Raw genomic sequence first — 25,485 nt, 5'->3', positions numbered from 1 at the left:
TGGACAGACAGGAAGAAAACCGGCTACGAGCATACATGGACACCAACTAGCAACAAAAAGACACAACAAATACTCACTCGTCTCCATACGTACAGACAAGGAGAAACATCAGTTCGATTAGGACAAGCCAAGCAGAGACAGGCACGGGAATTCCTGGATCCCTGGTTCTCCAACGGACCCCAGAGTTTAAATAGCAATCTGGAAAATACAACAATGCTTCATTGGAGGCTGCACTGATTATGTTATCCAACAGGGTAATGAGACGTCTGCAAACTAATGAACCAGCTCGGTGAGCGAACCAACCACAGCATCCACAACCCAAACTACAAATCTACTCAAGAATTAGACACTGGTACGTTATCAAAATTATTAAAAATGTGCAAAACGGTCATCCCTAAGTACCCTTGATAGAATACAAAGGCAAAGTGTTTTCAGAATTACCAATGTCTTGTTGTAAATTAACATGTTGTCAATAACGTTAAGGTGACTGTGTTTAATGTTTCAGGATGAAATTGTTTGGGATGTATTCAGGTCGTTGGTGAATCAACATACATTCTTCATTATTTTCTGCACTTATTGCCTGTAATTTTCTTGTTATTGTGGACCAGTTACTGGTAATCAAGAATCTGAAGACAACCACCTTTTCAGTAAAGTCCTTGTCCTCCTGACCTGGTTATTCAATTAGAAATTCTTGATAATGGAACTATTTTGGTTTGACCCTTTTCTGATTTAGCCCTGCTTTCAGTATCTTGGGCAGCAGTACATCCTGCATGTTGGGCAGGACGCCCATCCTTGGTATTAGTGACACCTGCCAACAGCTTATTGAGCTCCTTGTTGTTGCAGTTGGCGAGCTGCAGGTGGTGGTGGTTGATGTAGGGAGTCTTGTTATTCCAGACTATATTGCCCACCAGCTCCAGAATCATAGTGACCCTGATTCCGATCTGCTGGGCATAGTGATTGTTGTGCAGCAGATTGGAGATACAAATGAGTAGGAACTGGACCCCAGCCCTGGAGGAGTTAGACTTGGTCTTGGTGTGCCCTTTCCGTTCAGTTTTACCTGACTTGACAGGATACTTTTCCAAATATATTCTCTTGTGGCATGGTATCTATTCAGTCTTAACCAGAACCTTTGCATCTTTGTTTGCATTTTTGCAATTTATACGGTGTGTTTCTTCTGTTTAAAATCGTAGAATTGTTACATCATAGAAGAAGGAGCAGTTCACATACTTGCAGGCCTCTTCAATCTCCCGACATTCCTTCATATTACTCCTTTTTTATGATAATTGGAATATTTAGAAAGTATAGAAATATACGTAACACAGAATGCTGTCATTCTGCCCATCATGTTTGCACCTATCAAAAAGACAGGCCACCCTACTTATTCCCATTTTCAGCACTGCGTCCATATCTCAGGAGGTTATGGGACTTCAGGTGCACATGTAGACACCTTTTAAATGAGTTGGGAATTTCTAGTCCTCCTACTCTTTCAGACGCCGAGTCCAGATACTGCTGCCCTCTAGGTGAAGATTATTTTTCTTCTCTCCTTTTTAATTATTCTACCAATCACTTCAAGGAGAAACGTGAATCAGTGGATGTTGTGTATCTGGACTTTCAAAAGGCTTTTGGCAAGGTCCCACATGAGATTAGTAAGCAAAATTAAATATCATGGTATTGGAGGTAATGTATTGACCTGGATAGAGAACTGGTTGGCAGACAGGAAGCAAAGAGTTGGAATAAATGGGTTCTTTTCAGATGGCAGGCAGCGACAAGTGGGATACGGTAGAGTTCAGTGCTGGGATCCCAGCTGTTCACAATATTCATTAACAAATTGGACAGAGGAATTGAGTGCAATATCTCCAAATTTGCAGATGACACTGAGCTGGGTGGCAGTGTATACTGTGAGGAGGATGCTAAAAGGCTGCAGGTGACTTGGACAGGCTGGCTGAGTGAGCAAATACTTGGCAATGCAATATATTGTAGATAAGTGTGAGGTTATCCACTTTGGTGGCAAAAACAGGAAGGCAGATTATTATATGAATGGTAGCAGTTTAGGAAAAGGTGAGATTCAACAAGACCTGGGATGTCATGATGGAACAGCTGCTGAAGATTGGCATGCAGTTGCAGAAGGCAGTGAGGAAAGCTAATAGCATGCTGGCCTTGATAATGAGAGGATTTGAGTATAGGAGTAGGGATATCTTATTGTCATTATACAGAGTCTTGGTGAGGCCACACCTTGACCATTGTGTGCAGTTTTGGTCTCCTAGTCTGAGGAAGTGCATTCTTGCTGTTGAGGGAGTCCAGTGAAGGTTCACCAGACTGATTGCTGGGGTGGCAGAACTGACATGAAGAAAGACTGGATTGACTGGGTTTGTACTCACTGGAATTTAGAAGAATGAGGGGAGACCTCATAGGAACCTGTAAAATCCTGACGGGATGGACAGGCTAAATGCTGGAAGAATGTTCCCGATGTTGGGAAAGTCCAGAATTAGGGGTCGCAGTCTAAGATAAGGGGTAGGCCATTCAGGACTGAGATGAGAATGTCTTCACTCAGAATTGTGACCGAGTGGAATTCTCTACCTCAGAAAGCAGTTAGCACCAGTTTGTTAGATATATTCAAGAGGGAGCTGGACATGGCTAAAGCAATCAAGGGGTATGGAGAGAAAGTAAGAATGAGATACTGAAATTGCATGATCAGCATGATCATATTGAATGGTGGTACAGGCTTGAAATGCTGAATGGCTTACTCCTGAACCTATTTTCTATAATTCTGTATTTCAAATGAGATTTAACAGCAAGTTACTGAACTGGAGAGTTTCAGTTATGAAGAGAGTGGGATTGTTTTCCTTGTAGCAGAGGAGATTGAGAGAGGACATGATTGAGATGTTGAGGGGTATAGATAAGGTAGACAGAAAGAAACTTTTTCTTTTGGCAGAGGGGCATAGATTTAAGATAAGGGGCAGAATGTTTAGGGAAAATGTAAGGAAAATCTTTTTCATCCATAGGGTGGTGGGAATCTGAACTCACTGCCTGTCAGGGTGATGGAGGTAGAAATCCTCATAACTTTTCATAAATATTTTCATGTACTCTTGCAATGCCAAGGCATACAAGGCTATTGGCCAAGTGCTGGAAAATGTTATAAGAATAGTTAGGAATTGTTTTTGACTGGTGTAGACGCGATAGGACAAAGGGCCTTTTTCTGTACAGATGATCCCATTGACTCAAAGCAGTTGTATGCTGTAACTTTTAACTGATAAGCGAGAGACGTTTTTATAAGTATACTAGTCATCTTGTGTCTCTCACCAACCAGTGAAACAAATTGGAGAAAGACGATTGAAGCAATGTGCTAACCAGCAGAAAAGTTATAAAGATAATCTTAATCTCTGGGGGAGGCGATGGCCTAGTGGTATTATCACTAGACTGTTGATCCAGAGACCCAGAAATGTTTTGGGGACCCGGGTTCAAATCCCACCGTGGCAGATGGCGGAGTTTGAATTCAATGAAATATCCGGAATTAAGAGTCTAATGATAACCATGAATCTATTGCCAATCGTCGGAAAAACCCATCTGGTTCACTAATGTCCTTTACCTGTTCTGGCCTACATGTGACTCCAGACCCACAGCAATATGGTTGACTCTTAACTACCCTCTGGGCAATTAGGGATGGACAATAAATGCTGGCTAGCGCATTGCTTCAATCCAAGTTGTTCCACTGGTTGGTGAGAGACACAAGATTACTAGTATACTTATAAAAACAACGTCCCTCGCTTATCAGTTAAAAGTTACAGCATACAACTGCTTTGAGTCATTAGAGATCAGCAGTACAGAAAAAGGCTCTTCATCCTATGAACGAATAGAGAAAAAAAATCACAGAACCTGGGATCACAGATCACTGGACTGTCTTTCCAGTTGTTCCCCTCTGCCTAATAACTGTTTCCCATTTGTTTGTCTGTATGTAAGTGTGGGATTAAAAGAGGATTAAAGTTTTAATTATCATTATTTTATGTTGACAATTTTGAACAGTTTGTACTATTTTACCTGTAGTTAGAGTCTAATTATCTGGAGTAGCCATTCTTATTCACTACAGCAACCTGATCCGTGCCTTCTATCATCCTAGGGGTCTGAAGTCAGGTATATTTTTGGGTACTTTATGAAATCATTCATTTTTGTGACAACCCTGGAAGAGCAGGGCTTGATTTTCCGGCTCTAGTGAGTACTCTAGAAATCCAGATAATGTTCCGGGGACTTGGGTTCAAATCCCGCCATGGCAGATGGTGGAATTTGAGTTTAATAAAAATGTCTGGAATTAAGAATCTAACCATGACCATTAATCCATTATCAATTGTTGGGAAAAACCCATTTGGTTCACTAATGTCCTTTAGGGAAGGAAACTGCCAGCCTTATCTGGTCTGGCCCACGTGTGACTCCAGTCCCACAGTGATTTGGTTGACTCTGAACTGCCCTCTGGTTAGACCACACTTAGAATATTGTGTTCAGTTCTGGCTGCCTCATTGTAGGAAGGATGTGGAAGCTTTAGAGAGGGTGCAGAGGAGATTTACCAGGATGCTGCCTGGACTGGAGGGCAGGTCTTATGAGGAAACATTGAGGGAGCTGGGGCTTTTTTCATTGGAGCGAAGAAGGATGAGAGGTGACTTGACAGAGGCGTACAAGTTGATGAGAGGCATAGATAGAGTGGACAGCCAGAGACTTTTTCCCAGAGCAGAAATGACTATTACGAGGGGGCATAATTTTAAGGTGATTGGAAGAAGGTATAGGGGAGATGTCAGAGGTAGGTTCTTCACACAGAGACTGGTGGGCATGTGGAATGTGCTGCCGGCAGTGGTAGTGGATTCAGATACTTTAGAGACTTTTAAGCGACTCTTGGATAGGCACATGGATGATAGTATAATGTAGGGTACGCAGGGTAGTATGATCTTAGTAGGATAATAGGTCGGCACAACATCGTGGGCTGAAGGGCCTGTACTGTGCTGCACTGTTCTATGTTCTATGTTCTATAATAACAATTAAAACAGTGACTACAATTCAAAGTTATTGTACAAGACAGTTTGGAATGTTCTAAACTTGATAATGGTACTGCAGAAATGCATGTTTTTCTTTCTTCATTAATTCGATTGTAGTCTCTTATTTCCAGATTTATCAAGAAGCAAGGCTTAGATCGAATATTCCATGAATGTGACAACCACATGTGGCGCCTCGGAGACAGGCACATCCCTGAGGGCGTTATAGTAGATGGTGGTTCTGACTGGTTCGCTCTGACTCACAAGTTTGTGGCTTATGTGGTGAACACACAGGATGAGTTGGTCACTCAACTAAAACGGTTCTACTGGTACACGCTACTTCCAGCTGAGGTGAGAGCTGATAGAAACAGAGATTTTTAATTTCAACCTGGAGAGGTTAGTCTTTGGCAAAGGAGCACTTCCAATTTCAGGCACCCAACATAAGCATTAGCAGTTTTTTTCATATAATATGGAGTGAATTGAATTGATTGAAGACTGTGATAGGGTTAGGGTTACGGTCAGGTATCCCTGTAATGCTGGGAGACCAACATCAATCGTTCACTCGGCACTTCTGGTTGAAAATGGATGCAAATACTTGTATTTTCCACTGAAGTGCTGGGCTCCCTTATTGTTGAGGATGGAATTTTTGTGAAACTTCCGCTGCTTTTGTTAGTTGTTTAATTGTGCGTTAACTGGCTGTGGCAGGACTTGAAAGCTAAGATCTGATGCATTGAGTACGGGGTAATTCAGCTGTATTGCAATCTGCTTTCTCTGTTTGGCCTGGCTCTTCCTCTCTGATTCCAGCACACTGTCTCTGTCTCTCTCTCTCTGCTCCCCATCCTCTCACCACTCCCCACCTCAATAGCCTCTCTCTGTCTCTCTTTGCCACCCTTTCTGTATCTTATCCTTGCTGTCACCACTATCTTCTTCTTTCTCTCTGCTCTGGCCTATCTTGACCTGTCTGAAATTTTACAGGGCCAGGAAGATATCAAGCAGCTTGCCCTTGAGTCTATTAAAGGCCTTGGATGTCCAATTAATGATCACATAAGGGTCATCTCCTGTTCCAATCAATATTGTGCCCACCATGAGGTGAGGTTAGTGCTATGCAGGATGCCCCAGCAGCTTCACAGACTAGTATCAGGCAATGATGGAGTTCTCCTTTGTGGAGGTACCCCTCAATGCCCTCCTTAACCTTCCTCACTTCTTATCCCTAGTTCCTCATATCCCTCCCTGAGACTCTCAAGTTCTGGGCTCCTTGGTGTGGTGGGACTACCTGTAGGCCCAGAAGTGGCATTGCTCCCATCTGGTATGGCTAGGACTACAGAACCGACAGCCATTTGTTTGGTCTGCAGTACTCTAAGATGGAATTTGCTACTGCAGTAGGGCCAGAAATCTTGCCTTAAAGCAATTGCCACTGTTCCCAACATTAAATCGTACAGGGCATAGCTGATATTGCAGTGGGATCCCATAGTCTTTTAGGTGATAGAATTTGAAATGCTTTTAAAATCCAGCTGTCCAATTCCCTCTCTTCCAATTCCTCTCTCTCACTGTCTCTCTCTTTATCTCTGTCTCACCCTCAATACCTCAATTCTCCCTGAACTTCTCTTCCACTCCCTGTCTCTCACCCAACTCTGTCTACTTCTCTATATAGCTAACCCCTTCAGATTTCTTCCTGTCTGTCCTCATGATCTCCTCAAGTTCAGTGTTTCTGTCCGGCACTCACTCCCTGTTCTACCAACACAGCATGGCAGCAATGTGTACCATCTACAAGATGTACTGCAGTAACCCACCCAAGACTCTCCAACGCCAACTTACAAAACTTACGACCTCTGTGACCTAGAGGACAAGGGAACACCATCAGCTAGAGGCTATCTTCCCCACACACTATCCTGCCTTGTAACTATATCATTGTTCTTTCACTTTGGCTGAGTCAAAATCCTAGAACTGCTTTACAGCACTGTAGAAGTACCAATACCTGATGTATTACGGTGGTTCAAGAAAGTGATGGTCGCAGTTAGGGATGGGCTGTAACTGCTGACTTCAACATCATTAACATCCCATGAAAGAGTAAAAGATAGGTTTTACTAATCCATCAACCCTTGCATCCATAACCCTAAATAACAGGCGGGAAAACATAACAGCGCTTCATCAGAGGCTGCACTGATGATGTTACCCAGCATGGTAATGAAATGTCTGTGAAACAACGAACCAGCTCGGTGAGCCAACCAACCTCAACATCCACAACCCAAGCTACAAATCTACTCTAAAACCTTTTAAACTCTTCCATTACAATTCCCTAATGAGGTTGCTGATGTGATAACTAGTATAATCCTGAAGGAGTATAGTTATTGGGTTTATCAAAACAGAAAAACCCTAGGTTTTTAGTTGTTTTAAATAAAGTGAATGGAAGGATTTTCTAGAGATAGTGGGAACGTCAGCTTTCCTGCTCCTCTAATGCTGCTTGGCCTGCTGTGTTCATCCAACTCTACACCTTATCATGGAAGGATTTTCTAGATAGCTTTGGGAATGCTATAGTAACCTCTGTACACATACTGTCAGTTACCTCTGTTGTCTTCCTGCCTTTAAATATCTTAACTGTAGAGGTCATTATAAAATAGAGGTTAACACAAATGTACTGCTGTAAAAAAACAGATTCCTTCACGAACTCTTCATCACTAACCAGATCATACTTTAAATCTATGCATGTGGGTCATCCAGCTCTCAGTATAGTCCATTGGAAGTAAGCATCTGCTTCTTTCTCTCATTCTTATTTTGTATTTTTCTCTCGTTTTCAACCTCTCCAAAATAATAACATGAGGTTAATGAAGCCCCAGTTTATCCACTAACTGATAGTGCTGTGGAAGGTCCAAATCATTACACAACCAGTTGCAAGACAATCTCATGGTGATTTCCTGAACTTCAGGTTTATTACGCATGTATTCATGTTGTGTTAGTGACTTTTTGTTATCTCCTGTCTTCTACAGTCTTTCTTCCATACAGTGCTGGAAAACAGCCACATGTGCGAGACACTGGTGGACAACAATCTGCGGGTCACCAATTGGAACCGAAAGCTTGGCTGCAAGTGCCAGTACAAGCACATTGTGGATTGGTGTGGCTGCTCACCAAATGACTTTAAGCCACAGGACTTCATAAGACTTCAGGTAAAGAGAGCCTCTTCTGGCTGCCCGCACACAGTACGTTCCTAGGGAGGAATGATTTTAAGTGGAAGCTTTGGATTGACCCTGCAAGGCATTTATGTTGTGATGCTGTATGCGGTCCGGTAATTTGGAGAATTTGAATTCCAAACCTGGTTTGAGAATTTTAGTTGTCTGTTTCCCCCTAAAGATTAATCTAATATCAGTTAAGAGATTTTTATATTAATTTGTGAGTAGGCATCACTGCCAAAGCTGACTGACCCTATGTTGCCTTGTGAAGGTGATACTGAGCCATTTGCTTTAAATGCTGTGGCCCCTCAGTGAAAGTGCTGTTAGAGTTCCAGAATTTTGAGTTGGCAAAAATATTTTTCCAAGTTCTGACAAAGGATTGCTCAAACTGAAATGTTAGCTGTGATTTCTGTCCACAGATGCTGCCAGACCTTCTGAGGTTTTCCAGCAATTTCTATTTTTGTTCCTGATTTATTGTATCCGCAGTTGTTTCGGTTTTTACTAAGTCAAGAGGGTGTGTGGGACTTGGAGGGGAACTTGCAAATCATTGTGTTCCTATTTCCTGCTGCCTGTCATTCCGTCTGGTATTGGTCATAAGTTTGGGATGTGGTATGGAAAAACCATAGTGAACTGAACATGAAGCTGTTGGAGGGAGTTAAAAAAAACCCGCTGCTTCACGAGTCTTATGCAGGGAAGGAAATCTGTTATCCTTAACTGTTTGTGTCCAGTCCCATTCTATTGCAGTTGACTTTTGACTGCCCTCTTAAGTTAGCAATGTAGGCTAGGATTTTTGAGAACCATCCTGTGACTTGAGGGAGGTTGTAAAGTTGGACACCAAGCCACTGCCCCTATTCCCATCACCTACCCCTCCACTGGATTATGTTCTCAGAAGGGGAGGTGTCAGACCGCCCACTCACTTATTGTCTGCTTAAAGCTCCCAAGGCTTTCTTCCAAAGCATGGGGAGGTGTGAAGTTGTCATGTGGTGTAGTGAAGTCACCAAATGTTTTTGTTGACTGAGTGGGTATCACTGTTACAGCGTGGTTTCTCCTTTTTTCTAATGATGCCCCCTCCCATTTGAGGTAGTCACCTGAACTGCATGATTCCCCCACATCCTGATCACCATCTACAGCCCCCATCTCCAAACCCCACTCTGACCCACCCAGCCCCTGTGAAATCTTTGAATTACCTTTAATTCTTCTTTTCTGGTTCCATAGCGTCTTTTCTTCAGTAATGTTATGTTGTCCCAACAGTGGCCACAATCTATGTGGCACTGTTCGACTAGGGAGCTGCCGACAGTTTGATTAGCCAACAGCTCTTGAAAAGGAAGCTTCTCCCAGAAAGTGGTGGAGTCCTGTCTCAAGCCAGTCAATGGCCCAACAGCCAAAAATGTCTGCAGGGCAATTTAACTAAGCAGAAACAGGCTCATCCCTGACTTTTCAGTCAGTGACAGAGCAACCAGGTCTGCATATAATTCTGACTGTGAGCAGCAATAGTTCAAGAGAAAGATCTGTAATATTCACTATACCATACAGCAAGAATGGTTCCTGGGATGGGGAGAGATCATATTCTCCTTCCTTATCCTTGAATAATTATGTAACTGCAAAATCAAAAACTTGGTGTCAGAGCCTGAATGTAACCAACCACATTTGCAAAGCTATTTCCTTTATAGAGAACTGGTAGAAAAAGATGGCAGTAGAGTAGAAAATAGGAGGATTCACAGAGTATTTGGAGGGGTGAGAGTAAGGGGGAGTGTAATGAGGTCTAAATTTGGCTCTATGCAAATACACAGTGTAGTAGGAAAAAGATTTATGCACTTCTGTGACTTGGAAATATATCATAATGTGAGCAACTTGGCTTACAAACGAGCAGGACTGGATACTAAATATATTAGGATATAGGTGTTCAGGAAGGATAGGGGAGGAAAGAAATAAGATAGCAGTATTGACTAAGAAGAGGACATTATAGACCTGAAGAGGACTTAGAGGTTAAGATCAGAATCTATATGCTTGGTGTTCACTAAGTAGCATGACATTGCAAAATTTGTTCTGTAAACCAGCTACCAGTAGGAAGGGTATACAGAATTTACAAGGAAATTACAGAGAGATATATGATTTATCAAGTGCAAATAATCTTTGGTAAACAAGAACTCGAGTATTGCTGACTGAAGACACATTTTATTGAAGATTTTTAGAACATTTTGCAAGGATACCAATTCAAGGGAATAAACCAACTTCATGAGAAGTGATTGCTGATTGCTTTGCAAGTGAACTTTGATCGCTAGAGGCATTGCCATGGAGAATGCACCTGCTAATGCTGGGCTTTGTTCAAATTTTAAAGCAGGCACGTTTTTCTGGTTCGTAAATTAATCAGCAAATAATTGTCATTTATTTTGTTGAGTTGAAACAGGTGCAGTAGAATCATACAGTACAGTGGAGGCCTTTCAGCCCATCAAGTTTATACCACCAAAAATACACTATGACCTGCACTGGTCGCACTTTCCTGTACAAGGCCCATAGCCTTGAATGTTATGACACTTCAAGTGCTCATCCAAGTACTTTTTAAAGAATATGAGGTTACCCACCATGGTTACCAGGATCAACTATCCTTCCAGGCAGTGCATTCCAGATCCCCACCACCCTTTGGGTGTTAAGTCCCCTTGTTATTAACCCTTCAGTAAAGGGGAACAGCTGCTTGGTATTAACGCTCTCCATGCCTCTCATAATGTTATACACATCTATCATGACCACCCTTCACCTTCTCTGTTCTAGAGAAAACAAACCGAGCTTATCCAGCCTCTCTTCATAGCTGAAATGCCCTATCCCAGGCAACACCCTGGTGAATCTCCTTTGTACCCTCTCCAGTGTACTCACATCCTTTCTGTAGAACAGTGACCAGCACTGCACGCAGTACTCCAGCTGTGGCTTATCCAATATTTTATACAGCTCAACGTGACCTCCTTGCTCTTATAATCTATGCCTCATAAAGACTGACGTCCCGTATAGCTTCTTAACTGTAATTAACTTGTTCTACCACCTTCAGGGACCTGTGGGCAAGCACCCCAAGATCCCTCATTTCCTCTGAGCTTCCTAGAATCTTGCCATTCATTGAGCACTCCCTTGCTTTGTTCTTTCTTTTAAAGTGCATCACTTCACATCATTTAACAGGGTTAAATTTCATCTGCCACTGATCTGCCTATCTGAACAATCTCTTTACATCCTCCTGTAATATACGACCTTCTTTGTCACTGTCAACCACCCAGCCAGTCTTTCCGTCCTCCACATACTTACTTAGCATCCCTCTCTCATTCTCATCTACATCATTTATAAATATCACAAACAATAAGAGACCCAACACTAAGCTCTAGAACATAGAACATAGAACAGTACAGCACAGTACAGGCCCTTCGGCCCACAATGTTGTGCTGACCTGTTATCCTACTAAGATCAATCTACCCTGCATACCCTACATTTTACTATCCTCCATGTACCTATCCAAGAGTCGCTTAAAAGTCTCTAAAGTATCTGACTCCACTATCACTGTCAGCAGCACATTCCACACGCCCACCACTCTCTGTATGAAGAATCTATCTCTGACATCTCCCCTATACCTTCCTCCAATCACCTTAAAATTATGCCCCCTCGTAAAAGTCATTTCTGCTCTGGGAAAAAGTCTCTGACTATCCACTCTATCTATGCCTCTCATCACCTTGTAAACCTCTATCAAGTCACCTCTCATCCTTCTTCGCTCCAATGAGAAAAGCCCTAGCTCCCTCAACCATTCCTCATTAAGACCTGCCCTCCAGACCAGGCAGCATCCTGGTAAATCTCCTCTGCACCCTCTCTAAAGCTTCCATATCTTTCCTATAATGAAGTGACCAGAACTGTGTGGTCCACCTAGGGTTTTATAGAGCTGCAGCATAACCTCATGGCTCTTAAACTCAATTCCCCTGCCAATGAAAGTCAACACACCATATGTCTTCTCTGTGGTATTCCACTGCACACCAAGCTCAAGACACACAGCCTTCTACTACCATCCTCTGTCTCCTATTACAAAGCCAATTTTGGGTAAACTTGTTAAGTTACCTTGTATCCCATAAGCTTTTATCTTCTTTATTATTTCCCCATGTGGGACCTTGACAAAGACCTTACTGAAGTCCATATAAACTCCATCAACTGTGCTACAGTTAGTGAAGCACTTGGTCATCTCCTTGAAGATTACCTCCAGATTTGTTGGCATAACCTGCCTCTGACAAAGCCAAGTTGACTATCCCTGTTCAAACCTTAGCTCTGGGACGGCACGGTGGCTCAGTAGTTAGCACTGCTGCCACACAGTGCCAGAGACCTGGGTTTGATTCCACCCTCGGGCAACTGTCTGTGTGGAGTTTGCAAATTCTCCCCATGTCTGCGTGGGTTTCCTCCGGGTGCATTGGTTTCCACCCACAGTCCAAAGATGTACAGGTTAGGTAGATAGGCCATGGTAAATTGCCCATACTGTCCAGGGATATGTAGGCTAGGTGGATTAGCCATGGGAGTTGCAAGATCTCAGGGATAGGATAGGGGTTAGGTCTGGGTTGGATGCTCTTTGAAGGCTCAGTGTAGATGTGATGCGCTGAATAACCTGCTTCCACAATGTAGGGATTTTATGATTATGTAAATGGAAATTAAGTTTCTCCTTCGCTATTTTCTCTAATAGTTTCTCCATCACTGATGTCAGTCTCATTGATGTACCCTGGTTCGCCAATGTTCACCATTGTTTCCTGGTGTATCTCTATTACTTTTCTTGTAAAGTGGAATGACATTAACTGTCCTCCAGGCCTCTGGCCTCTCCGCTGTAGCCAGAGACATTTAAAAAATTTTAATCAGAGCCACTATAATTTCCTCCCTCATCTCCAACAACACCAATGTTTATAGATGCATCATAGAAAGCATTCTGTCCGAATGCATCATGGCCTGGCATGGCAACTGCTCTGCCCAGGACAGAAAGAAACTACAGAGAAAGTTGTGAACACAGCCCGGTCTATCACTCATGCCAACCTTCCAACCATTGACTCCATCTATACTTCTAGCAGCTTCGGAAAGGTAGCCAACGTAATCAAAGAAACCCCCGTCCCGATTATAGTATCTTTCAACCTCTTCCATTGGGCAGAAGGTACAAAAGCTTAAACACATGTACCAACAGATTCAAGAACAGCTTCTTCCTTGCTGTTATTAGACTTCTGAATGGACCTCACATTTCAAATTTAATGTTGACCTTGCTCTTTGTGCACCTTCTGTGCAGCTGTAACATTGTATTCCTCGTTCTGTTCTATTACCCTTACGCACTTCATATTATATGATCTGCCGTACTGCATTCAAAACAAAACTTTTCACTGTACCTAGGTTCTTGTGACAATAATAAATGAAATGAAATCAAAGAGTACAGCACCAATACCTATATCACTAGCATTAATAGCCACCTTTACATAATTAGGTGTGGCTAACACTGGGGCAGCAGTTAACACAGCTTTCAGGCCTTCAAATGCCTTCAGATATTCCTGCATCCACTGAAATTTTCTGTACTCCTTCAACAAGTCAGTTAGTGGAGTACAAACTGAATAAAACCCACTCAATCCCAGGAATCATAGTACTTTCCTCTTCATTGGTGATGTGGGAAATTCTCCAAAAATATTTGCTTTCACATCCTGTGGGGCCATCTTTGCATGTCCAATGATATGGCCTAGGAATGTAACTTGGACTTTTGCGAACTCACTCTTCACCAAGTTTATCACCAAACCCGCCTCCCGAAGTCGATCAAACAGTTCCGAAAGATGCTTCATCTGTCCCTTCCAGATGTGACTAAAATTTACCAGATTGTCAATGTACATTACACAATTGGGTAATCCCAAAAGGACTTTATTGGTTAGTCTTTGAAATGTGGCTGCCGCATTTTTCATACCAAATGGTATGACTTTAACTAGTTCCGTCCATTTGGTGCCATGAAAGCCGAAATTGTCATCGCTGTTTTGGATAAAGGTACCTGCCAGTATCCTCTGAGTAAGCCCCCAACTTAGAAATAAAAATTGCTTGTCCCACCTTCTCAATACAGTCTTCCAAACATGGAATAGGATATGAATCAGAATTTGAAATAGCATTGACTTTGCGATAGTCCACAACTAATCGTTGGGTACTATCTGATTTTGGCACCATTACTATGGGTGAGTTCCATTCGCTGCAACTCACTTTGATTATGCTGTCTTTGAGCAAGCGCTCAATCTCTTCTTGAATCTGTGATAATTTTAGATGGTAATGTCTATAAGGATATTGCTTAATTGGAACAATATTTCCTATATTTACATCATGCATAATCAGAGTAGTACTTCCCAGCTCATTCCCACATATCTGTCTATGTGATTGTGATAACTCAGATCATTTCAATTTTCCTCTGAAAGATAACTCAATAATTTATCCCAATTTTTGAGTACTTCCTCATGGTCTAATTTAGTTTAGAGGAATGTCCAATTCAGAATCGTCTGAACTTGGTGTTGTAACTAGTAACATATTCTCCTTTTGCTTTCCTTCCCTATCAAAATACTTTTTGGGCATATTCACATGATACACTCTGCTAGATTTCTTTCTATTTGGCATTCTTATCAAATAATTCACCTCACTCAATTTCCTTTTGGTTTGATAAGGCCCACTAAACTTTGCTTTTACAGGTTCACCTATCACTGGAAGTGATGCTAACAGTTTATCTCCACTAACAGAATTGAGAATTTTTGATTTGTTGTCTTCCTCCTGTTTCATCAGATGCTGTGCGACTTTCAAATACTGTCTCACCAACTCACTCACTCTATTTAATCTTTCCCTAAAATTTGACTCCACAGTCCATATATGTGGTCTCTGAACTCTGACTCGCCAATTTCTCCTTAATTAATTTCAGTGGCCCTTTCACCTCCTGGCCAAAAACTAATTTAAATGAATTTAGTTCATTCATTGAGTGCATCTCTAATTGCAAAAAGTACAAATGGAATTCCTTTATCTTAATCCTCCTTGACTATAAGCCCTTAACATGGTCTTGTTCTAATGCTCCCTATGATTCTGGACTGTACGCAGTGGATTTGAATTGTTTTATTCTGAAGTTATCCATAACTTCCTTGAATAATTTTGATGTAAAATTTGACCCTTGATCCGATTGTATCTCTGTGAGTAGCTTGTATCTTGTAAAAGATTTGAGTAACTCTTCTACAATCTTTTTAGTCATGGTACTACGTAATGGAATGGCCTTTGGAAATCTAGTGGACACATCCATTATGGTCAACAAATACTGAATCCTATTTTTTGTTTCAGATAGGGGTCCTACACAATCAATTAAAACTCTTGTGAAAGGTTCCTCAAAAGCAGGAATAGGTATTAATGGTGCTTGTTTTAATCACTGCCTGAGGTTTTCCAATTACCTGACATGTATGACATGCCTGGCAAAATTCAATCTCATACTTATGCAGTCCAAGCCAATAAAAATATCTTTTTCTTTTGGCTTGAGTTTTCCTTACTCCCAAATGACATCTTACTGGTAATTCATGTGCTATCCACAACACTTCCTTTCTGTAACCCACCAGTAATACCACTTGATGAACTTCTGCCCATTTCTCATCCACCTGGATATGTGATGGTCTCCATTTCCTCATCAGGACCTCATTTTTAAGACAGTAATATTCTGGGATACACTCCGATTCTTCTTCTGTGTATGATTTTTGATACAACTGCTTTAGTTCATTTTTCTCTTATAATTCAGCTAATTTCACTGAACTAAAAATATCCACTTTGGCCTCCATCTGTTCTTATTTTTTTCTCCACCATTTGAACACATGGTCTCTCATATTCCTTATCTTTTTTGTTCTTTGATTTCTCCTCCTGTTACGACCTGTGGATTTGTGACCTTGTTACCACACAGTCAGGAAAATTCCCAGTATATACTTCTTTAATGCCTCAGTTGCCTGATTTTCTGCTAGCTTTTCAACCACATTAGGCATTGCTCCCACCTGTGATTCAGCTACCACCTATATGATTACCAAGGATAAACTGTATTTCTGGAACCGAGAATTTCTTAATTACTCCTACTGCCACTTTTCACCAGACTCTCCATCCTCACTATATTTAATGAAGCACTGCTCTTCCCACCATAAATTCCACATATTGCCACCTTTTCTGGCAATGCTGCTTCTGAATTACATATCTCCTCATCTCTCACTATCAAAGATTGACTTGTTCCAGTGTCTTTTAAAATTTTAATTTCTTGCCCTGCTCCTCCTGGCATACATGCACCCATGCAAGTGAATTCTTTAAAGAGATCTGGCACTTTCTTTTCAACCAACCCCTGACCGGGAAGTACGTTCTTTTGTAGTTTCTTAGCTTTCAGTGTGCTTTCCTTTACCAGTTCAACAAAACTCATTGGCTTATCCTGTTTTCCTACACCCATTTTCCCAGTCCTTTTTCTAAACTACCAACGCTGCAACTTCATGTGGCCTACTTTATTACAGTGAAAACACATAAACTTTGTTAATGTCTTTTCCCCTAAAGTTTTAGAGTAGATTTGTAGCTGGGGTTGTGGTTGGTTGGCTCAACGAGCTGGTTCATTGTTCCACAAACATTTCATTACCCTGCTGGGTAACATTGTCAGTGCAACCTCCGATGAAGCGCCGTTATGTTTTCCCACCTGGTTTTTAAACTCTGGAATCCGTTGAGCTGGATTACCGATCTCGGAACTAACCACAAGACTCCTACGACCACTGGCCATTAGAGTAGCACACAAACCCATATCAACCCTATGACAACTGCTCACCGAACCAAAGACCCACAACGCACTATGGACAGGACCAATGCCACATACAAGATTCCATGCAGAGACTGTAACAAACACTACATCAGACAAACAGGAAGGAAATTAACAACAAGGGTACACGAACACCAATTGGCTATAAAAGACACGACCAATTCTCACTCATCTCTATCCACATGGATAAAGAGAACCACCAATTCGATTGGGACAACACCAAGATTCTGGGATAAGCAAAGCGGAGACAGGCACGGGAGTTCCTAGAAGCCTGGTACTCCACTAAAAAAGCCATCAACAAACACAGAGAACTCAACCCCATATACACTCCATTGCGAAGGGAAACCGGAAATGAGGTAATCCAGCTCAACGGACTCCAGAGTTTAAAAACCAGGCGGGAGAACACAACGGCGCTTCATCTGAGGCTGCACTGATGATGTTACCCAGCACGGTAATGAAATGTCTGCGGAACAATGAACCAGCTCGGCGAGCCAACCAACCACAACATCTCTTTTCCCCTGATGGGTTTCCTTTTTACCCTGTGGTAAACTATCTTCACTATCTTCAATTAGATCTTATTTTCCCTTACCACCTGAGGATTTCTCTTTTCCCCAAATTCTATCCCTCACAGATTGAAAGTGATGTTGGAAGCCAGACTTTGATTTCTGAACCAACTCAATCATCAGCCATTTCTACTGCTAATCCTGCAGTCTTAACTCTCTGCTCTTCCACATGCATTCTCACTAGTTCAGGAAGTGAATTTTTGAACTCCTTTAAGAGTGTCATATGTTTGATCTATTTTCAATGCCCTTATCCAACTATCAAAATTACTTTCTTTGATCTTTTCAAACTCAATGAACATTTGACCACGTTCCTTCCTTAGATTCCCAAAAAGTTGTCTCTAGGCTTTTGGTACTAGCTCATATGCACTTAAGATGGCATTTTTCACCTCTTTATATTCTCCAGACACCACCTCTGATAGTGATGCAAATACTTTACTACCTCTACCTACCAACTTTGATTGGATCAACAATACCCATGTGGTCATCTGCCATTTCAATTGTTTAGCCACTTTCTCAAATGAAATGAAAAGGCCTTCTACATCCTTCCCATTGAACTTAGGCAATTCTTGGACATATTTAAACAGATTCCCACCAGGGTTTTGGCTACGATGGGATTGCTCTCCATCGCTGTCCTCATCACTACCCCTACCTTTCACCTCTACCTCTGCGATTTTAAGTCAACTTTGAGTTTTCAGTTCAAAACGCTGAAGCCCAAAAACACACTCTTTCTCCCTTTCTTCTGCTTTTAATCATAATTCAGATTGTTTCATTTCCTTTTCATGTTCAAGTTGCTTCATTTACAATTGAACTTTAGTCATTTTCAAAGATTCAGATGGCATTCCTGGCAATTGTAAATGCTGCACGATTGCCACAATTATTTCCCCTTCTGTCAATGACACAGGCAATCCCAACTCCAGCTTGTTTGCAATTCCAAAAGCTTTGCCTTGCTCACTTTCTGTAAAACTCCCAAAGTGACTTCTTCTACCACCAGGAAACTCTTAATGACTGAAAGAACCATTATTACACAAGGCACAGCTTGTGTAAACATCTGTTTAAACCAACTGAATGCAATACCCGAAATAATAAAACACTAACACTCACCACTCACTGCCTTTGAGTCCAGTAATCCTAAACACAACCTAGAATTTGAGATTTTGATCCACGATGAGCCTCCAGTTTGTTATGGACCAGACCAAACCCCCCTCAGTTTCTATTATAATAGCCTTGACTCTACATTTTCCTTATTTTAAAGGCAAGCGCCCAGTGTTGCATTCAGGATGCAGTTCAATTGGTCAAATTACCAGTCTTTAAACAAAGCACACTTTATTCATACACTATAGTTAAAATACAACAAAATAAAGAAAAATTGGAATAAATCTATCAGAAAACATAACAGAATAATAGATTATTACACAACCAAATAGTAACTGTTCTAATATAGTCACATCCCATAAGCATACCCCTGGTAAAGGCAAATTCAGTAAAATAGATTATCTCACATGCAATTCTCGAGTCCAGGAGGAAAATGATCAAGGGAATACTCCGAGAGAATAGCAGGGACAGATGCACTGTAGCTTTCAAATCAAGCAACTGCTACTGAAAAACTAAACCCAAAAATACTGACTCTGGGGGAACCTGACCCCACCCATTCAGGCTGCTTCTCTTGTTCCAACTTTTAAAAAACCCAACGCCTCACAAGCTGTTTACTTTATTAGATGCAGGTGGATGGCTCTGTCTTAAAACCTATCTTCAGAAAACACCAGGACAAAATATACCTCAAAGGCGTAGTATTATCACACCAAGACCATGTTTGATCCTGGCCCTTGCTTTTGCTGCCTATCACTTTTATCTTGCCCTCGATTCCCAGTCCTCTGACTCCTTGCATAGGTTCCTAGCCCTCTGTCATTTTGCTTTAAAGCCTCCCCAACTACTCTAGCAAATGTACTCCCAAGTCTTCAGTCCCAGCCCTGCACTCGTGTTATCCATCCGGTTTGTACTGGTCCCACCTCCTGTAGAACTGGACCCAATGTCCCAGGAATCTGAAACCCTCCCCCTCACACAGTCTCTTCAGCCTCATATCCATCTAAAATATCCTGCTGTTTCGACTCTTACTAGCACCTGGCACTGGTAGTCATCCTAAGATCACTACCTCTGAGGTCCTACTTTTCAACTCAGTTCCAATTTCCCTGTACTCTGTCTCTACGACCTTGTCGCTTTCTTTTTATCTATCGTTTTCATTATCGTATATCATGACCACTGGCTGTTCCCCTCAACCACCACACGACCGCCAACAGCATTACCACCATCACCACCACCAGGTGGTCCTGTAGCTATTCTGTGACACCTTTGCCCCTAGCACCAGGGAAGCAACATACCAGTCATGTTTGCAGCTACAGATTCATCTTTGTATTCCCCTTACAATTGAATCCCCTATAACTATTGCGTCATCACACATTTTACTCCTACCCTGTGCAGCAGAACCAACTGTGGTGCAACAAATTTAGTTGTGAAAAGTGGTATATCTATCTTGCAGGAGAGTAGCCCCGGAGACTCCTGCACTTCCTGCCTAGTCCTCTTGCCCTGCCTGTGGAGTTTTAGTCTGATATTTGAGCACCTCTCTCTACATGCTACAAACGACACTCTCCACCTCTCGGAAGCTCCACAGTGTCCCCAGCCTAGGCTCCAGCTCCAAAACCCAGAATTCTAGGAGCTGCAGCTGGAGATACTTACACACATGCTGGCCCCAGGCACTAGAAATGTTCCTGGCTTCCCACATAGAACATGAAGAGCACATCATAGCTTTAAGCTCTCCAGCCAGAATGTGCCCCCAAACCTTTTGGAAGATGTTTAATATCAAATAATACCAACTACTCTAGGCCCTTATTTCCTTATCCTCAGTTCTATAGAATATAGTCTTCACGAAATATAAAGTATAATAAAAAGCAAAAAGCACCTCCCCCTCTCTGCACTGAATACCTACTGTGCTTCACATTTCAAGGGAGCACACATTCACTCTGGCTGTGCCTCAACAAGACGTACTTTCTCCCAAATACTTGTGCAAAGCTTACTGACTCTTCTGAACTTCTGAACTTTCTAATTGATATGTGGAACCAAAAACCCTTTGGTTCACTTTTGACAATTTACTGCATAATATTTTGAGTCACATTTGTCAGGCCTTCCAAAAGTATTTTTTTATAGAATCCCTACATTGTGGAAACAGGCCCTTCGGTCCAACAAGTCCACACTGAACCTCAGAGCAGCCCACCCAGACCCATCCCCCTATAACCCACCTAATCTACAACTCCCTGAACACTATGGGCAATTTAGCATGGCCAATCCACCTAACCTGCACATCTTTGGACTGTGGGAGGAAACCAGAGCACCTGGAGGAAACTGACGCAGACATGGGTAGAATGTGCAAACTCCACACAGACAGTCCCTGGAATCAAACCCGGGTCCCTGGCGCTGTGAGGCAGCAGTGCTAACCACTGTGCCGCCCCATTTTATTCCATTTGGTTGTAATTCTTCACTTGTATATTAGCCAGCACTTACATTTGCGTGATCTTGAAAGGCTGTGGCCATGGAATTGTCTATCATCCGTGATCAGCCAAGAGTCCAATTTGTCTCTTGAAGGCTGCTGGAAATGACAGCTTTCTCAAGTTTTTTTTTTAAAGCAAGTAAAAACAAAATACTACACTGTTTCTCTCTCCACAGATGCAGACAGTCCTGCTGAATTTTTAAGTAATTGGACAGCTTGTGTTTGTCCTGCGTTATGTGTATAGAAAATATTTGGGCAATTTTCCACTTTGCTGGCCTGATGCCAGTGTTGTAGTTATGCTGAGGCAGCTTGGCGAGGGGAGCTGTTAATTCTGAAGCGCAGGTTTTCGGTCTTATTTCTGAAATGTTTTCCAAGGCTTTAATCTTTGTATCCAGTGCCTTCAGATTCCCTGAGCAACTCACTCCTGATAGTATGCTATTCTCATAGATTCATATAGTGCAGAAAAGGCCCTTCAGCCCATTGAGACTGCATTGACATAGTTACCACAAAAGGTGCACTCGTCCCAATTTCCTTCACTTGTCCTAAATCCTTGAATGTTATGATATTTAAGTGCTCATCCAAATATTTTATAAAGGTTGTAAGGTTTCTAGCCTCCAGTACCTTTCCAGCCGTGTATTCCAAATTCCCACCACCCGCTAAGTGAAAATGCTTTTACCAAATCCCCTCTGAATCTCCTGCCCCTTATCCTAAAACTATGCCGTGTTGTGATTGACCCCTCAACCAAGGGGAACAGCTACTGTCTATTCACCCTGTCCGTACTTCTCATAATCTTATACACCTCAATCATGTTGCGCCCACCCCTCCCACCTCAACTTTCTCTGCTGTAAGGAAAACAAGCCTGTCTAGTCTCTCCTTATAGCTCAATTTCTCCTTCCTAGGCAACATCCTGGCAAACCTCCTCTGTGTCCCCTTTGTGTTGTCACATCCTTCCTGTTGTGAGGTGACCAGAACTGCACACAGTACTCCATGTGTGGCCTAACTAATGCTCTGTACAACTCCACATTACCTCCTTGCTCTTATACTCTAGTCACGACTGATGAAAGCAAGTGTCCCAAATGCCGTTTTAACTATCCTAAACACGAACTTTGTCAACTTCAGGGATCTGTGAATAATTACCCCAAGATCTCTCTGTTCTTCTAAACTACCCAATGTCTGCCATTCATTAAATATTCCCTCATCTGGTTTCTTCTTTTGAAGTGCATCACCTTGCACTTATCAGGGTTAAATACCATCTGCCACTGTTTTGCCCATCTGACCAACCCATCTATATTTTCCTGCAACCTACAACCATCTTCTTCACTAATAACCACTCTACCAATCTTGATGTAATTTGCAAATTTGCTTAATCTTCCCCACCCCCCGACATTTTAATCTAAGTGATATATGTATATAAGAACCAATAAGAGTCCCAGTACTGATTTGTGTGGTACGCTGCTGGACACCAGCCTCCAGCACTCAAACAGCTTCTACTACTACGCTTTGTGTCCTATCACTAAGGCAGTTTCTGATCCATCTCTCCACAATTAATCTCCCATGTGGGACCTTGCCAAAAGCTTTTCTAAGATCCATATACGTTATACCAGCTGAACTTCCTCATCCACATACTTGATCACATTTTCAAAAAATTCCAGCAAATTTGTTCGGCATGATCCTCCCACTGCTGACTGTCCCTATTTAACTCATGCCTTTCCAAGCGTGTATTAATTTGTTCCTCAGAATTTTCTTCAGTAGGTTTCCTACCACTGGTCTGTAATTTCCTTATACATCTCTACCACCCTTCTTAAAAAGAAAAACAGAACCGCATTAGCCTTCCTCCAGGCCTCTGGTACTCTCTGTGACCAGAGAGGAATTAAAAATTTGTGTCAGAGCCACTGCAATTTCCTGCCTCACCTCCCACAGGAGCCTGGAGTGTAATTCATCCAGCCCAGGGGATTTATCTGTTCTTAAGCTTGACAGAGCCTCTAATATCTCCCCATTTCCTATGTCAATCTGTGCAAGTTCCTCACGGTCCCTATTCCTGAAATCCATACCTACGTTCTCCTTTTTCACAGTGAAGACCAAAGAGCAATATTCATTTAACACCCTTACAATATCCTGTGGCTTCACACACAGGTTACCCCTTCGGCCCCTAAAATTCATTCCTGCTCTTCCTGTATTCCTCTAGGGCCACAGCTGAATTGGTCCCCTTGGACTTGCTGAAAGTCCTCCTCTTTTTCCTGATCCAGTCCCAAATTTTCAGAGACATCCAGGGGTCTCTGGACTTATTGCTCCTACATTTCCCTCTAAAAGGTACACGTTGGACCTGTACTCTTCCCAGCTCCTTTTTGAATGCCCCCCATTTCTTCATTGTAGACTTACTCACAAAAAGCTGTTCCCAATCTACTGTGCTCAGATCCTGTTTTATTTTAATAATAAAGTGTGCCTTTCCCCTGATCCAAAGCAGGCCATCATTTTCCTTGTCCAGAAAAAATTTGAACTGCACTGTCTTGTGGTCACTATCGCTAAAATGTTGACCCACTGTCACATCAAACACTTGTCCAGCTTTCCCCAGAACTAGATTCAGCACTGTGCCATCCGTTGTTGGGCCTTCTATGTATTGACAGAGAAAAACTTCCCTGATTACATTTCAAGCAATCCAACCCCTCTAAACCCTTAACACTATGAGTATCCCAATTTATGTTGGGAAAATTGAAATCCCTAGTATAATTACCCACTTATTACTCTTACCAGCCTCTGTAAACTGCCTACGTGTTTGTTCCTCTATTTCCTGCTACTCTCTGGGAGCCTATAATACAATCCCAGTAAAGTGGCTGCCCCCTGAACATTCCTAAGTTCTACCCACAAAGCCTCAATTGAGGACCGTTCCAAGATATCATCTCTCCTTACTGCCGTAATTAACTCCTTAATTAATAGTGCTGCGCCACCACCCATTTTACACCCTTCTTTGTCTTGCCTAAATATCCTGTAGCTCAGGATGTTAAGTTGCCAGTCCAACCCTTCCTCAACCATGTTTTTGTGGTGACAACGATATCATATTTCCATGTGTCAATCCACGCCATTAACTCATCAGTATTACCTATTACACTCTTAACATCAAAGTAAAGACCATCCAGCTTTGCCTTTCTCTCTTGTCACTGAATATAGCTGAACTCACTCTGACTTGCATCCGTTGCAGTTGTGTAATGTGTCTCTGTTTCACTGATATTCTGTGTCTCCTCCTGCTGCCAGGCTAGATTAAATGGCACCAGCAAACCTACCTGCAAGGATGTTAGTCCCATTGTGGTTCATGGGACCATGAACATCACATTTATACATGTCCCATGTTCCCCAAAAGTGGTCCCAGTGATCCAGGAATCTAAAACCCTTCCTATTGCACCGACTTTTGAGCCATACATTCATCTGTCCTCTTGTCCTATTTCTAAACTCACTAGCATGTCCGGCAGAAGATGCAAAAGCTTACATGCATGTATCAACAGGTTCAAGAACAGCTGCTTCCTGCTGTTATTAGAGTTGTGAATGGACCTCTCAAATTTCAAATGTAATATTGATCTTGCTTTTTTTATGCACCTTCTTTGCAGCCGTAACTTTGTATTCCTCACTCTGTTCAATCACCCTATGATCTTTGTATGTTATGATCTGCCTGTACTGCATGCAAAATAAAACTTTTCACTGTATTTAGGCATATATGATAATAATAAATCAAACTAAATCACTTGGCACTGGGAGTAATCCAGAGATTACAACCATTGAGGTCCAGCTTTTTAATCTACTCCCTAGCTCCCTGAATTTTTGATGCAAAACCTCATTCCTCACTTTGCCCATATCATTGGTATCACCATGTCCCACAAACTGTAACTCATTAGTGCCACCTTTCAGCATGCTCTCCAGCCGTTCATTAACGTCCCTGACCCTGGCACCAGGGAGGCAACACACCAAGCTGGAGTCACATCTAGGCCGCAGAAACGTCTCTCTGCTCCTCTGATTAAGGAGTCCCCTAATACTATTGGTCTTCCTTCGCCAACCCTCCTCCCAATACACAAAGAATATGCTGGCAGAGTCTTGGATTTTGTTGATAAAGTGTGATTCTATAAGTATGTCAGGCTGCTCCTTAACTAGTTTGTGAGGTGATTTTGCTGAATTTTGCAGACATCTTCATGTATTAGTAAGGTCAACTAGGCTGGATGTGACATTGTCATTTCTCAATCCTGGATTGAGAAGTTGTACTGCCATGATACAACTAAATGGCTTAGGGCATTTGAGAGTCAGCCATATGGTCTGGAGTAGAGCTGGATGAACGCAGCAGGCCAAGCAGCATCATAGGAGCAGAAAGGCTGATGTTTCGGGCCTAGACCCTTCGTCAGAAAAGGGGGAGGGG

General features: G+C 42.2%; 1 protein-coding gene across 1 annotated transcript in view; it reads left to right on the top strand.

Annotated features, from left to right (window-relative positions):
* Window positions 1–25,485, top strand: part of LOC109934118 (xylosyltransferase 2) — a 149,917-nt gene that overhangs the window by 119,285 nt on the left and 5,147 nt on the right. The window contains exons 7-8 of the mRNA XM_048611157.1: window positions 5,150–5,366; window positions 8,000–8,176. Coding sequence (XP_048467114.1) covers window positions 5,150–5,366; window positions 8,000–8,176 — 394 coding nt within the window. The remainder of the gene's footprint in view (window positions 1–5,149; window positions 5,367–7,999; window positions 8,177–25,485) is intronic.

Source organism: Rhincodon typus, chromosome 23 (assembly GCF_021869965.1).
Source record: "Rhincodon typus isolate 14 chromosome 23, sRhiTyp1.1, whole genome shotgun sequence".
Classification (NCBI taxonomy): domain Eukaryota; kingdom Metazoa; phylum Chordata; class Chondrichthyes; order Orectolobiformes; family Rhincodontidae; genus Rhincodon; species Rhincodon typus.
The sequence above is the reverse complement of the archived record's forward strand: the minus strand, read 5'-3'. Positions and strand labels throughout refer to the sequence as shown.